The sequence below is a fragment of the Caretta caretta genome, chromosome 1 (genome assembly GCF_965140235.1).
Source record: "Caretta caretta isolate rCarCar2 chromosome 1, rCarCar1.hap1, whole genome shotgun sequence".
Taxonomy (NCBI): domain Eukaryota; kingdom Metazoa; phylum Chordata; order Testudines; family Cheloniidae; genus Caretta; species Caretta caretta.
In genome coordinates this window covers 51918316-51933974 of record NC_134206.1, presented here as the reverse complement: position 1 = coordinate 51933974, position 15659 = coordinate 51918316, and the positions used below count along the sequence as shown (strand labels likewise).

Sequence of the window (15659 nt, the reverse complement as noted above, 5' to 3'; positions counted from 1 at the left end):
GCAGTTCCAAAGAGGATGGAGCTTGGCTGTTCTCAGTGGTGGCAGTGACCGAACAAGGAGCAATGGTCTCAAGTTGCGGTGGGGGAGATCTAGGATGGATATTAAGAAAAACTATCTCAGGAGGATGGTGAAGCAGTGGAATGAGTTACCTAGGGAGGTGGTGGAATCTCCATCCTTGGAGGTTTATAAGGCCCAGCTTGACAAAGCCCTGGCTGGGATGATTTAGTTGGGGTTGGCCCTGCTTTGAGCAGGGGTTGACTAGATAACCTCCTGAGATCTCTCCCAACCCTAATCCTTTATGATTCTCTGATTCTAATCTTTGAGACAGATTAGCTGAACTATTCCTTCTAAGCACAAAGTGTATTGCAAGTCACAGGGACAGTAGTGGTCTCTGAGGTACCTGGCATCTAAATCATTTAGGGTTTCTTAAATAGAGGCCAGCACCTTGACTTTCACCCTGACAACAACCAGGTGTAAGACGATCTGATCAGTTTAAAAGGCTTTTTGCACTACTGTAGCGAATGCTTTTAAATGGCCTTCAAGTTTATACCCTCATAGACAAAATTGCAGTAGTTTAGCATTGATTAAAAATATATATATATATTTGAAGATTGGACTCGAGCAGCTTATTTTTAATCTCTCTATCCCTTTCCTCTCCCTGCTCAAACAAAATATCTTCATGCAGCCCCAACATATTAATAGAACTAGTTTTTGATGCAGAAATCATGTTATTGGTCACACCCACATTGTTCGTTCCTCAAGATACTGTATGAACTTCCCTAAATATGTGCATGTGCCACAAGCTCCCCCAACACTGTGTTGATACGTACAAACCATTACCCTTGCTATGAACCGTAAGCCTAGCTGAGTGAAATGTGTGTCCTTAAAGGCAGCCTATTTACACGCAAATTAACTTTCTCGTCATTCCTGTGGATACCACAAAGCTATTGTACACTTTTCTCTTAACAAATGCATTGCAAAAGGCAGGTATTGAGATGTGTAACATGCAGCAGTATGGTGATCTTTAGTTACTATGCTGTATAACATGTTTTACAAGCAGCATAAGAAGATAAATGTATGTGGGCCTACTATTTACCACTGAGATATTTTCTACATTAAGAAAAATCTATTAAAATACTGACTGCGTTCTCTGAAGGATTTAGCAGTTGCTAGACTGCCAGTCAGCCAAGGGTATACAAGAGTTATTGTCATTTTGATTTTCAGATGAGTCATTTGGTATATTGCCCCCGAAGGCTCTTCATTATGATTCAGTGCACAGCATATAAAATTGCTTAGGCTTTCTGGGCTTCATGGAATCAGAGTGGGGGTTGCAGTTGCTCAGCATTCTGAAGCAGTGGCTTTATGTTTAATTGACACCTTTGATGTAGCCCTAAGACAGCACCTGCACCTCCCACTGCTGCTCTGAAGACGTCAGCCTTACGCAGAAAAGGCTTCTGCTTATGAGTCCTGCATCTCATTCAGCTCACTCTGTGAGCAGCCCAGCTATCCTTAACTAATCCCACCGCTTCCCATTTTTGCTCCAGCTTGGCTTAGTACAGGAAAAGAATTGTTGTGCTTGCTATCATCAGGTTAAACACTAAGACTGTGTCCATGTTAGAACTCATAGAAGGTAAGTTAAATGCCTTATTGATACCTTAGTATGTAAATATTCATATAAGATTGAGAATTCAGGTGTCTAGTTGCTTATTTTTTTCTGAAACTGACAAATATGGATTGTTAATATGCCAGTTGTTTATTTAAAGAGTGTGTGTGTGTGTATATATATGTATATGTGTGTGTGTGTATATATATATATAAAAAAGCATTTCTTTCTATGCTTTAGTAAGTTTTTAAGAACATTATTGGCATCCTCTATGTGATTATTTTGTAGTACACTATGATTCTCTTCAGGTATTCAGTATTTGTTAATTTTACAGAGCATGTCATATAAGGCTGAAAATGCTTCTAAAATTAAATACTTTGAAATATTTTGAAGGAACTTAACTATTTAAGAAAGTGATGGTATGGTATAATGTATACCTGAGATTTTATGGCCAGTTCTTTTTTTATGTCTGAAGTCCATCCGAGTTAGTTCTGGGGTGATGTTTGGGTCAGATAGTAATGCAAAAATGCCTTCAAACAAGTGAGGGATTAACAGCAAGCTACAGTGATTTCTTCTTACAAGCAGTGCTGCTTTTTATTCCTAGTTCATAGCATAGAGAAGCATAATTAAATGGGATGAAAGGGATTAAATATAGGTAATATTTGTTAAGGCAAGAAAGCATTATGGCTTTCCATGATATGCATGCATAGGCACTATACAGTTTAATAAAATTTAATGAAGTTCATCACCACTGACTTAAACAATCATTTTAGATTGGCTACTTTTTTGTTTAAGCACTGTATAAATCGGCAGTGTGAGAATCACAGTGCTAGAAGAGCAGTTCATTTCTGCACTACCTTATTTAACATTTACAAATCTGAAAAGGGTGAATGGGTACCTTAAGAAAAAGTAGATAGAATTAAGACATGCTTATTAATTATTTTCCTCTGATTTTACTCTGTAGGTACCATGAGCCAAACATTTATTTCTGTATTTATTTATTGTTCTTCTAGTTAATGGAACCCCTGGTAGCCAGCTTTCTACTCCCCGGTCTGGGAAGTCTCCAAGCCCATCTCCTACCAGCCCAGGAAGCCTGCGAAAACAGAGGGTAAGGAAACAAGGAACTGAATTTTGAGACTGGCTGAGCAAGGATCTGGCATGGGTGCCACCAAAATTGCCTTCCCCAAAAGTGTTTATTACGCCTAGCCAGAGGTATGGGGTGGAAGAGCTTGGCTACAATTCCTGTTGTGCCCGTGCAACACTCTTAAACAACTAGAATGCAGCTGCTCTCCATCTTTCAAAATATTAAGTGTGCTGGGTAGTGGGTTATCTTTAAGAAGGAAAAAAGAGGTCTTTCCTCTTGCTTTCAGAACACTTTTATGTCTTTGTTTTTTGTCAAGCATTTCACAACTGGAGGGAAAGTTAGACCTCCTAAAAGTTCCATATTTATTTATTGGCACCCCAGCTTTAATTCTAAGGTAAAGTGAAGGAGTGCTCTGTGGAATTTAGCTATATTGTCATGAAAATATACAGTAAATTTTTGTTTGACCAGCCAAAGTGGCTCAACATCAAGGCAACAGCGGGATGTATTAGTGCTTTGGAGGCCCAGGATCATCAATAGATTTTCAATTCCTTTACCAAAAAACTAGGGTGACTACTGTACATAGTGTACCTAACCATCATCATATTCCCTCTAGTCTGATGGTGGTAGCTGTGTAATTGCTGTAGTAATCCCTGTGTAACAGAATATTTTTGGTTCAACATTGCATTCTCATGTGGGCCAAAGGCAGGTCAGTACGTGCACAATGATTTAATTAATTGCATTAGTCCAAAGAGAATGAAACAGAAGTCTATTGATCTTCTCTTCTGATATTTTCTCAACTGTAGTCAGTGGGCCTCAGAGAAATCATCTTTGAGTCACTACATCATGTCTCAGATTGTCTTGCAAATACAGTTGGACTCAGGTTTTCTCAGCCTCCTCCAATTTTAAATAAACTATGAGTTAGCTTCCTGTCTCTGTGAAGTAGGGAGTTATAAGCAAACCTGACAGTGTGTGAGTCTAAACCTAATTTTAGTCAGGTTTTGGATTATTTGGAACACAGGTAGGTAAGAACGTGAGTTACATTTGGTGTGAGTTGTTCCTGAAGCCCTCTCCTTGGCAGCAGTGGCATCTTGGTCCTTTTGATCTGACTCCCAAGGTTTATTGGATTAATTGTTAGTAAGTCGCTTGGGGTGGGGGAAATGTCATCCGAATTCGCTGGATTTCACAGTGATGATATGGGTCTCCATCGAGGTGGATGGCATCAGCAGCAGAAAGGATTCTCTCATTGGCTCTGAGGCCACCTATTTTCCCTGGTACATCTCAGTCTTCTCTCTCTCCATCACTCATGCTATTTTTGCATCACGAAAAGCAGAAGACATTTTCTCCTTTTCATGACGTTCATTGGGGGAGGGTTGAAAGGAAGCCATGTAGTCAGCGCCTTTCCATGCAAAGTGCATCTCCTCTACCTGTTTTTGATTTCCCAATGTGGAGCGTAAGGGACATGGATTCTTCCTATCCAGTACCTCTTCTTGGGAAGGAGATACTGCAATTACACGGGGTTTTAAACATTGCATGGTGATGGTGGTATGATCAAAATATTCAGCAAATTGGAAATTTTCTTTTGAAATTCAAGATCAACTAAAGGAGCAATAACTCTTCTGTAAAAGGGTCAGGTTCTGCCCTCAATAGTTACAAGCAGTCCCACTGATTTCACTGAGAGATGCATGCATTCCTGTGGGCAAGAAAGAGAAAAGGGTATGTGAATGTGGGGTATACACATGTGCACGCTATGTAAAGATTGCAAAACCCTGTATTATGTGTTTTTATAAAGAGACAAAATGTGTGTATACACGTAGAAACATATATTACATTACGTGCAAAAAACTACATTAAAATGTTATTTAGATTGCAAAGTCAAACATTTTAAAGTTAGGAAATGCAAGAATTATGGTGGCCTGTGCATCTAACTCAGCTCTGTTGGGTGTCCAAACTGTGCATCTAACAAGTCCTGTGGCAAAAATACTATGTGATCACGTAATTAAAGATCATAATGCACAGACACAAGGGACAAATTATGGATCCATAGGCAACCATAAACTGACATTTTATAACTTTGAGTGCTGGACTTTACATCCTAAATAATCTTTTAATGTAGTTTTTTAATGCAATTGCCTAGGATTGCTTTTTTAAGGAAAAGTGTATGAACAAGTTATTTTATATCTGACTGTAACAAACTCCCCTTCATGCATCAATAGGGTTTGACCCATGAGCCTCCAGCACTGCAGCATAAACTGCAGCCATTTGAGCTTCAGGTCTAACTACATTAGCCAGCCATAGGAAAAGGTTGTTATCCCAGAGTGAGGAGATGGCTTCTAGTACTATGTGCTGGGATCACAAGGTAGTTGAGGGGAGCCTGGTCTCTCACACACACACACACACACAACCTCTCTCTCTCTCAACGATGCTGGAAGGTGGGGGACTCCTGTCCCATGTGGTGCCCTTGTGAGGTGGACATGAACTGCTTGGACCATGTCCTGGATCTAGGTGGTTTATGGGTGGATCCCAGCTAGGTCCTCTCTTCTGCTTGGGAGATGGGAGAATTCCTGCCCCAGGTGGTGTCCCCAGAGGGCAGATGAGACACTTACACTATGTGCTCCATCCCCATCGGCAGGAGTTAGGGGAGTGCCTGACCTATGTCTTGTTGCCAGGGGGATGCTGAGCCAATGTGATGTGCTGGGTCTGGGAAGGGAGAGGGTTTGTCAAAGAAATGCCAGCCTGGCTCTCCACCCAAACCTCCTTCCAGATACATATGTTCTGGTTGCTCTTTTGTGTTGCTAGTACAGTGTCCGCTGCTATGGCAGTAGCCTGGGCAAGGCTATTTAGAATGTTCAGTGATTTAGGCAGGCTGCTAGAATTGTCCTGCTGAAAGGAAATGGTGATTTATAACACTTCGGAATTTAATGGTACAAAGAAAAGTCACCTGTAGCTTGAAGAGTTTCTCCCTTTTGAATATCAAAGACCTGATGCAAACTATAAGGGTATTCATGGTTCTCAAAGAAAAGATCATAAGAATCTTTTATAATTGAAAGTGTTGGGCAACCTAGGTATAGGGGTCGCTACCATCACCCCCTTATATTTGTGCATATACTTTTAAAAGATGAAATCTTGGCCCTGTTGAAGTCAATGAAAGTTTTGCCATTTACTTCAGTAGGGCCAGTGTAACCCACACGCCTCCTGAGTGTGGTGGTCTGTCCCATCTATTGACACCAAGACCACTTAGAGAGAGAGATAAAATGAGTTTGTTCTACAGCTTTAGCTAAGAGCCAGTTGGCTTTTAGTTCATGCAATAGAGGCTCATACACTAAGCTCCAGAAGTCCCAGGTTGAATCCTGCCCGCTGACAACCGGGGTCTGTCAGTGTTACACCAGGATTTCACATTATTCATGAAAACCAACACTAGCAAAACCATTAGGGATATAGTTTTAAACATTCAGAAGTCAGGAAATGGAAAAGCAAGTTTCACCCTTACCTATCATATATCTGGCTCAATCCGGTCTTTCTGTAGCTATGCAAAATCCATTGAAATCAGTGAGTGTTGTGCATTAATATCTCAGGGTAAGTTTGGGCCTACTTCATAGGGTAGTGACATTGAACAGTATAGCTAGCCGTCCAGAACAATTCTATAGGTGGGACATAGACTATTTAATATTAACAAGAGATCATTAATTTTGCATTTCCTGACTGTCTCAAATTGAAATCTTAATGTTACAGTAATGTAATGTTTTAATAATTAAATTTCACCAATTTTGAAAGTAGAAAAATGAGATTAGTATTTTAATATTTCTATTGTGTACTTCCACAGCTGCCAAGTTGAAAATCTGTGCAATTTAGGAATGCCACAATGGGGGCAGGCACTGTCTCTAGGTTCTGTGTTTGTACATCACGTAGCATAATGGGGTCCTTGTCCAGGACTAGGATTCCCAGGTGCTACAGTAATACAAATAAATAAATAAATAATAGCAGAAAAATCATATCCTCTTTAACTCCTTTTGATACTATTTACATTTGTTGTTCCATAGTGTTGGTAATAATACTATTACTTTAATCTTAGCAGAAGTTTTGTACCATGCATGTAGCAACCTAATTTTTCAGTTCCTTAAATTATTTTAATTATAGTTTTGCTGAGAGTCGTCCGCAGTGAGATTAATCAAGCTGAAAAGTTTTAAAATATAAAGTTCAGGAATTTTTTGTGGTGTTGTGCAAAGAGGTCTTTATCTTTATACAGCAGAAATGTGGGATTTTTTTGATCATAACATAACAAAAATTGGTGAATACATTATCCAGAACATTCTTAACCTTTTGATTAAGATGGTGCACAGGAAATTTTACTTCAGTGCTAGCTAGCAAATAACAAATGTTTGTGGGTCAGCAAATACACTGGGATTCCCAAAATTTCAAAAGTTGGATTTAGGTATGCCTTCCATGTGAGCTGTGAATGAATTAAAATGCATGGAACAAAACAAACTTTATTTTTGTGGCTATTCCTTAAGTTCAAGGAGTCCAGGTGAACATGACCCTAAAAATCTGTTTGATTAGAAAGTTTGGTTAGCTTTCCTGTCACGGGGTTCACTCACCACTAGGGTTGCCTAGTCCTGGCAGCTCAGGGGATCCTCTCTTTCCAGGTCCAACACCCCCTTCTGCTGCTCATTGCGTGCACCTCTCTATAACTCTTTGCAACTCGGGGTGCTCCGTCTTCTTGGCTTCTCTCTCTCCTAAGTCACTATACTCCTTACTTTCCAGGGTATCAAAGTATTTCCTAACAAATGGTTTCAGGCAGTCTTCTCATTCACTGCCACAATGGTGCCTCTTCCCCAGTGACTGGTAGGGGAACCCGGGCTCACCCTTTATTCCAGGTTCCAGGGCGGGGACCCTCTAATCAACAGCACCAGTCTGCCCTATCCTAAACCTTGGTGCCTTTTCCCTAAGCCTCTCCTACACCTACTATCTCGTGCTTTCTCTGAGTTTGCCAGCCCAAACTTCCTCCTCCCAGGGAGTAAATGCAGACTAGATTCCATAGCCTCACCCACACCTCCCTTCCCCCAGGGAGTGACTGCAGATTTCTTCCCTCCCCTATCAGCTCTCCTGGTTTTATAGAAGCCCCCTCTGTTCCTGCACAGGTGATTTCCCCCTAATTAGGGCTTTCCTCTCAGCCTAACTATCCCCCAGTTTGCAGCCTAATAAGTTAATTGATCCCTCTGACCTACATTAACCCTTTCAGAGTGAGGAACATACCCCATGACATCTCCTGACAAATGGATGCATTTCTGTGCATTATGCATCAGAAATACCAAAACATAACGATATGTACATATAGGAGAAGTTTTAATAATAGCTAAATAATTACATTAAAAATTAGAAAGGACTGTTTACAGTTATGCCTCAGCCTAGATTGGTTACTAAAAGACAGGGATACATTTAAAGCATGATTTTCAGAATCTGGGGCCTGTTTTACATGCTGTATGTATGCATACAAATTGGTGATTTAAAAGCACACTTGGCTGTTATGAATACATGTATGTATAATTCTTGACTTCTGTGCATGCAAAGAAAACACAAATGTTCATGGGTTATGATATTTTCTTTTTTAAAACAAAACAAAAACAAAAGAAACCCATACATCTTAAATATTCCTTTTTTTTAAGTTAAGATTTTTAGGATTGTTTTAAAAAATAATACTCTCCTGAGGAAGAAAATGTGAATAGTTTTGCTGCTGAGTCCATCAGTCATCACCATTTTCATGTGAGGTGACAGTGGTGTTTTTGTACGATTGCAGGTTTCAGCAATGTCTATCTTGTATTTGTTTTAATATTTTTAAACCCATGACATGTTTAAAAGAATCCCAGCTTGAGACTCAAGGTAGCCACGCTGTTTTAATAAGTTGTGTTGTGTGGGGGGATGGTAAACCACTGGGGAACACAGAATTTATTTCCTCCCTCTCTGAACCAACACTTCTACTTATTTCACCTTGAAATGAGGCTGCTCTACCATGCACCTTTCTGCTTGGTGAACATTTTCTTGTGTTGCATATCTTTGAGAAACATGTTGTCTTTTGTAGGTTGGTTGAGGTTATCCATTATACTCCCACACCTCTGGCATTTGAGGATTATCTGATTAGTCAGAGGATGCTTAGAGTGGGTGTTGAAAAATAGAAGTTGCGCCTCTCTCTCTCTCTCTCTCTCTCCCTGCTGACATGAGCTTGTTGCTTGGCTACCATCAGAAAGAGCCAGTGACTAGGGATTTTACATGCTGTCTTTTTACCAAATAAAAAAAATTGTGGAAAAAGCAGCACCACTGTCAGATAGTACTATATATGCAACCACAGTATTGAGGGTTAACTGCCCTAGGATCAAATATTTCTGGACCCATGCTGCATAGGTCCAGTGGCCTTTAGGTCCTGATGACCTTATAATACAAGGTAAGCATTTACTTTTCTGCTACTGCTTGAGAAAGAAACAAAAGGAAAATATTACTTGAATTCCATATTGCCAAGTTCCAAAGCTGCTATGAAATTCTGCAAAGCAGTCAGTTATTGTTTTATTACATGGCCTTTATTAGTTAAGGTTAAAAAAATGCTATTTAAAATATTTTCTATTGACAAAATCTAGATTTACTTATGTTTCTAGGGCTCTGATGATTGAAGACAGGTTACTTTAAATTAAACCAACAATTCTGGTCCACAACAGCAAAGAGATTATAGGACAGTTGCAGTGTAACAAATTGAACACAATAAACAAATCTATACTGCCCTTCATCTTACAGGACCTGTATCGCCCACTCTCTTCGGATGATTTGGATTCAGTAGGAGACTCAGTGTAAAAGAGAAAATGGAACAGTGTTTATGGTTTGTGATTTGGTGAAGGTTTAACATTTCTTACAAGATTAGCTGCTAATTTACAGTAACAGTGAATTGCACAAAAGGGTTTTGCATATTTAATATTAAAGTAATCGAGTCAAATATATACAAATTTATGGGGGCATTTTTGGTTTTACCACTTCTTTTGATGCAAGCTTTAGGGTAAGGCATTGAGTGCTTGACTCAGAAATGAAAACTAAGCATTTGTGCACACATTATGGGATAATGATTGGGTTAGGTGAATATAATGAAGAAATCAATTATGGGCAGAGAAGAGCACTCCTATTATATTCTGAAATAGTGATCATATGTTCACAGTTTTTAATATAGTTCTCTTTATTTGCTATGGTATGGACATAAACATTTTTTGCTCTGTTAATAAATAGCTCAACTTGTATGACAGAACACAATTGTGACAGCAGACATTCTCCACCACTTTGCCCCTCCATAATATGAGCATTCACATTTACTTGATAAAACGATTTCCAGTGAGTTCTTAATCTAAAGAAAGAAAATTGAGAAACCATATATGGTTGCTAACTGAAAGAAATGCTTTCAAAGAACTGTTAGAGTATTTTCACTGTACTAGAATTTGATAACCGTAAGAAAAATGACGTTTAGCAGGAAGCATGAATATGATATTGCACCATGTCAGAGCTGTTATATTAATCACTCTTTTATTGCATAGGAGAGTAAATATTAATAAGAAAAAAATCTATTTAGTTGGAAAATACATAGACCTGCTGGCAAACAGCATACTGTACACGCAATGACACCTTTTTTGCAAACATATTTTGCTTACAAAGTGAGTATTTTTCACTTGTGTTAAAGATAGGAAAATCTTTCTCAGACTCTGACATAAAGTATGTTTTGTACCTTTTCCAAACAGGCCATTTGAAAAGTGAAAACCTTTAAAAATGGTGGTATTATGAATCAATCTCTGAAGGTCTGAATTTTTACAAGTTCCTTTATTTTCTATATCATGGACATTTTGTACAACATTAATATGCAAAACTCTTTTCGTGTTAAAGTAGGTCTTGCATTGTAACCAGCTGCTTAACACACACCTACTAATTTTGTTTGTTTTCTGCTGCTTTATTGTGAGAATACAAGCTAACTAATATAATTTACATAGTTATGGTCTTTCCAGTTATATGTTAAATCTTAATTTAATATTTATTCTTTATATTTAAGGCACAGTGTAGTGGTCATATATTTTTAGTAGTTCATTTACTTCTAGTATATCAAATACTTATGCTTTAAGACTTAGTGCCCCAACCATGCCAGATTCCTCTTTTTAAACAACAAATTTACACAGTGGTATTTTTGAGGAAATTGGTAACATCCCAATACAGCATCTTAAAAAAAAAATCAGGAACGTTTGTTTAAATACCTAGAGGGTTGTTAGCTACTATATAGCAACTTTTAAATGTAATATTTTACAGTTATGCTAATCTGTCCTTAAAAAAATCATGCAACTAGAAAATGTTGACATGTGGTACCTACAGCTTGCAGTCTAGTACATTACCATTTTGTTTGCAGAGAATATTGAAAACAAAAAATTGAAAGGGCAGCAGAACGCAATACTCACCCTTCTATGTATTCACTATCTGGTTGTAGTATCATTTGGGGAGAAAGACACTGATCTGGCAGGCTTGTGAAGCAACTGGATTAATCCATTTTGAACACATGATTCACCACACCTGCTTCAGAGTTCAGGTTTAAAATGATTTCCAACAGAAGTTGAGAGACCTCTGCCGAGATCAAAAGGTGCCCTGTTTTACCTAAAAGACTCAACAACTGTGAAGTTACTTGTGCTTGTGCCTGTTGTTGATATTTCTTTGTAAAAGGTATTACTTAGTTCAGAAGAGTCCATAATAGGTGGCAGTGGGTTGGCATCAGTTGCCAAAAATGCAAAGAAAGTGATGGAAGAGAAACAAAATAGCTGCTGGCTCTAAGGGATTGGTTTTGTCTGCAAAGAAAAGGAATTCACAGAATTTTAACTTGCCTACCCTCTGTCTTATGGACTACTATTTGCTCAGAGCAGTCCATTGAGCATTATTCATTCTGCACAAACAGTAGATATTGCCAGTGAATCTGAATTCCATGGCTTTGGTAGCTATGGAGGGGACTTTGGGACTAACAGTTGACTGATGATATTGCCAATTTTCCTTCCAGGCTGTTTCAAAGGATATGCTAGTCCCTAACATTTAATCATTTAAACATACTATTCTTTTTAAAGGGTTATTCAAGGGATAGTGTACATCATTTACTTTAGGAATGGAAGTCCCTTGAAGTTTGAAAAAGCATGTTGTTTATAAACATTAAGATTCCCTTTTATGTGGAGTGTAATTCCATTATATACATGAGCAGAAATTAAATGTTTCTTTGGACCAAGACCATAAGGTTCCAGTTCACTGGTGAACTGAAAATATGTTAACTTGGTATTGTAGCTTTGCTTGCAAATAGTACAACTTTTATTTTGTCATCTGGCTTTGTCACTGTTATTAAATAGCAGAATAGTTTAACCATCTTCGTATTATTTGAACTTTGTATAGTTCCTCTCCTTATATTGCATGACCTGTTCCTACCATAAGGAGTTTACCATGTGGTTGAAAGTTGTGTATAGATTGTGAATGCTTTGCTTCCCCTTGAGCCTCGTGGTTAGTCATGAATATTTTCCTAATGCTTTCTGCAACTTTTTTTTTTAAAGCAACGAACAGTTCAAATGTGAAGCACAGTATATAAAAGGGCTAACTGGTTTTGAACCCATGGACAATTACATCTTGTTTGTGGCTTCTTTAAATGAATATATGAAAAAATTTAGTGGTCTTTTTGATATATTAAGGGCAGATGTTCACCTGGTGCAAATTTTCATCGCTCCATTAAGGTCAATGGACCTACGACAACTTACATTAGCTGAACATCTCCCCTGAGGAACTGTATACGCTTTGAAAAGCTCTCATGTCCACCTAATGATGGGTCTGGTTCAGCTCTCTTTTAAATTAGTGGCAAAAACGTCACTGACTTCAGTGGATGCAGGATTGGGTCCTTATACACAGCTATGTATACGTATGCAGGCTGATCAATAATGGTAATATTACGAATGGTAATATTTTGACCTATTTGACCTTTTGCCCATCATGAAGCATGCTGTCCTGCATTGTAATTAAATCATATTGTGTTGTAATATTGTTTAAAATTAAATCAGGAAGCTGTAGTTAACTAACAGCATCATAGTGTGGAAAATTGTTTTGCAAAACCATAAAACAATTCAGGAAGAGTACATTTTATTTGTTTGTTTTTAGCCCTTTGCACCTTTTTTGTTATGGTATATGTGGCTATAAAAATGTATACAGGTGTATGTGGGTATTTATATAAATATGCATATCTCATTGTGTATACATGTATGCATATATATGATAAGAAAGGATATGTAATGTCCTAGAGCCTTAGAGTGTATGGCTTGAGATTATTGGCATGCTAAAAAAATTGAAATAAATAAAACTGCTTGTTTTTACAACTTTATAGTTTACACTACAATGTGAACTTTATACAGCAAAGCATGTTGTTACAGAAGATGTCGTCCAACTCTAAATGTTAAAATTGACAGTTCCAAAACAAACAAACAAAATTCTTTAAATGGTACCCAAATTTACTATTTCATCCAAAAAAAAATAAGATTAAAAACACGGAGGCTAAATTTACCTCTTCACTTGTTGAAAACAAATATTAATGTTTACTGCACTTTTTGTTAGCATCCAATTATTATGCAAGCAAATACATCAATTGTAAATAATCTAACGTTGGATTTTTTTGCTTGTCAATGGCAAGAAGAGAGATTCTCACCAGAATGTTAAATAAAAATACAACCTTATGTCACACAATTAGAAATAGCTTTACATGTAGATACAGACATACAAATGGTTGTTTAAGACCATTAAGAATGTATTTGATGCCTCACAATAATAACAGCATATCCCTGTGCTCTGAACAGGGGATATTCATAGCTATACTTTTTTAGTAATACATGTTGAATGGCCTGCTCTGCCTATTTACCCCCTGGATATGATTTGTTAGGGTTGCTGAGTGACCATAGCTCCCATTTTAAATCATTGTGTGTGGTGAGTGGGGAGGGTATGAGTGTGGGTGGGTGTGTATACACACTTTTATATAAAAGCTATATATATACACAGTGTGCACTTTAATGTCTGTATTTGTGCATCTTGATTATATTCACATTTCAATCACCTTCAGCAGTAAAGTATGAAAAAAGTACTGTATTCATATGCATACCCATTGTCTGATGTGTTGAAATGTAGAGGTAATTAGTTGTGGTTTTCCCTGAATACGCTGTATTGAGTTTAAACTCTCTCTAGTGAAAGATGAACTAAAACCATTTCTGGTAAGGGCTCTTTTTATTAGTTGCTCCATAGTACTGTAAATACTGACACATTAATCACAAAACAAGTTAAAGGTTTTCACAAAGAGCTCCATATGGCCCTTTTTCAAAGAAAAGTGCTTGGATATTTTCTTCTCAAATCTTCCATTTTTTTGTATTAATGTGCTTCAGGAAACCAGAAAAACTGTTGATTTATTAGCAAAACTTGTGAAACCTACAAAAATAAGTTCTGATTATTTGAAATAAAACAATCAGCTAAAGAAAATCACTTCCATTTTCTGCCATTGTTACATCATACTGTGTTGTACTTGTGTTTCATATTTGGCCATGTCATACCGGTTGCAGTTTGTTGTATTGCTAGATTTAACATTATCCTAAAATATTGTAAGTCATGTAATAAATAAATGGAAAAAACCCCATACACGATGTTCAGTGAGTTTATTTTGAAAATGTGAAAAGCAGGCTTCAAAATAATTCTCATGGTTATTATATATACATATTGGATGACATAGTTCATCTAATAGTTCAATTAATGTAAGCGTGTAGGATTCATGGATCCTAATAGGTTGCTTTAACTAGTGGATGCATTTCAGTAGCTTTTAAAATTTAAATTCTGGGCTCTAGTGTATAGAGGTAAAGAGTCCTCTAGGGAAGAATTTTGTTTCTAATAGGTCCTTTGGAGACAGGAAATTTACCTGCCTAGAATTGCTTATGGGTGAATTTGTGAGTGTGTGACGGGATAGATTTGAAGTATGAAGTGAGAAATCAGTGTGCTGTACCGTAAGCAGTGTACCGGGTTTTGCTGTCAACTGAGCTTTAGCAGCACTCTTCCTAAGTCACCTAATTATTAGAAAAATGTGTCTGAAAAGAATGTTGAACTGTATTTGCTGTATTTTAAAATAAATACCTTGTTTCCCCAGCACACCTTTGCCCTCTTTCATTTATGTTTCCCTAGTTTATTTCTGGGGAAAAGCTTAGCAACAGATGACATTCTATCTCCTGCTGGTTACTGTCGCTTCAACTCATTTTCAAGAGCTCTTACTCTATAGGTCTGTGAGACTGATACAAATTCCAGCTCAGTCCATGTCCTGATCATTGGGAAATTGGTCTGCCAGGTTCAAAACCATTTTTCCCTTAAAAATGTTTGCGTTTTGCATTTTTTATCAGTAATAAGGAGATGGCTACCAGCAGTAGCCTAATGAAGACAAAAATGAAGCTGTACTATATCAATAATTTAAAAGAGGGCACAAAATAACGTAAAGTTAGAATCGTTTCCTAAAATGCTTAGGGGCACTGGGAGAGCTTTTAAAATTTAGCCCAGACAAATAGATGGGATTAAAAATAAAAAATTGACCACAGTGCAACATTTCTAATCTAATGGAAGAAATAGGAAACAGAAATCTGTGACTTTCTTAGAATTTCTTTTTCTTCTGTTTAATTAAAGATATAATGTCTATGTAACTTAAAAAAAAACACCTTTCACTATGCTACTGCATAAGTAACTTTTACATTAAATGCAATCTGGATATAGTAAAGTTATGTGGGCCAACTACCTAAAAGCATGAATCTGATATATATTTTGAAAAACATCCATCTTTCCTCAGGAGATGCCAGAGAATGAGTGAGGGTAGAGACTAAATTACAACTGATTCTTCAAAGCAGTGGTTCATCCAGCTCAGGTTTAAGATTATTACTTGAA

The 15659-nt window shown here is 37.4% G+C and overlaps 1 protein-coding gene across 6 annotated transcripts in view; it reads left to right on the top strand.

Annotated features, from left to right (window-relative positions):
• Window positions 1-15659, top strand: part of DCLK1 (doublecortin like kinase 1) — a 335098-nt gene that overhangs the window by 258108 nt on the left and 61331 nt on the right. For 3 of the 6 annotated variants that reach the window (XM_048847689.2, XM_048847670.2, XM_048847680.2), the window contains exon 6: window positions 2617-2711. In XM_048847689.2, the coding sequence (XP_048703646.1) occupies window positions 2617-2711 (95 nt within the window). Of the gene's footprint in view, window positions 1-1475; window positions 1631-2616; window positions 2712-9464; window positions 14380-15659 lie in introns of those variants that run through there. The other 3 variants (XM_048847716.2, XM_048847708.2, XM_048847697.2) reach the window with 3 other exon arrangements.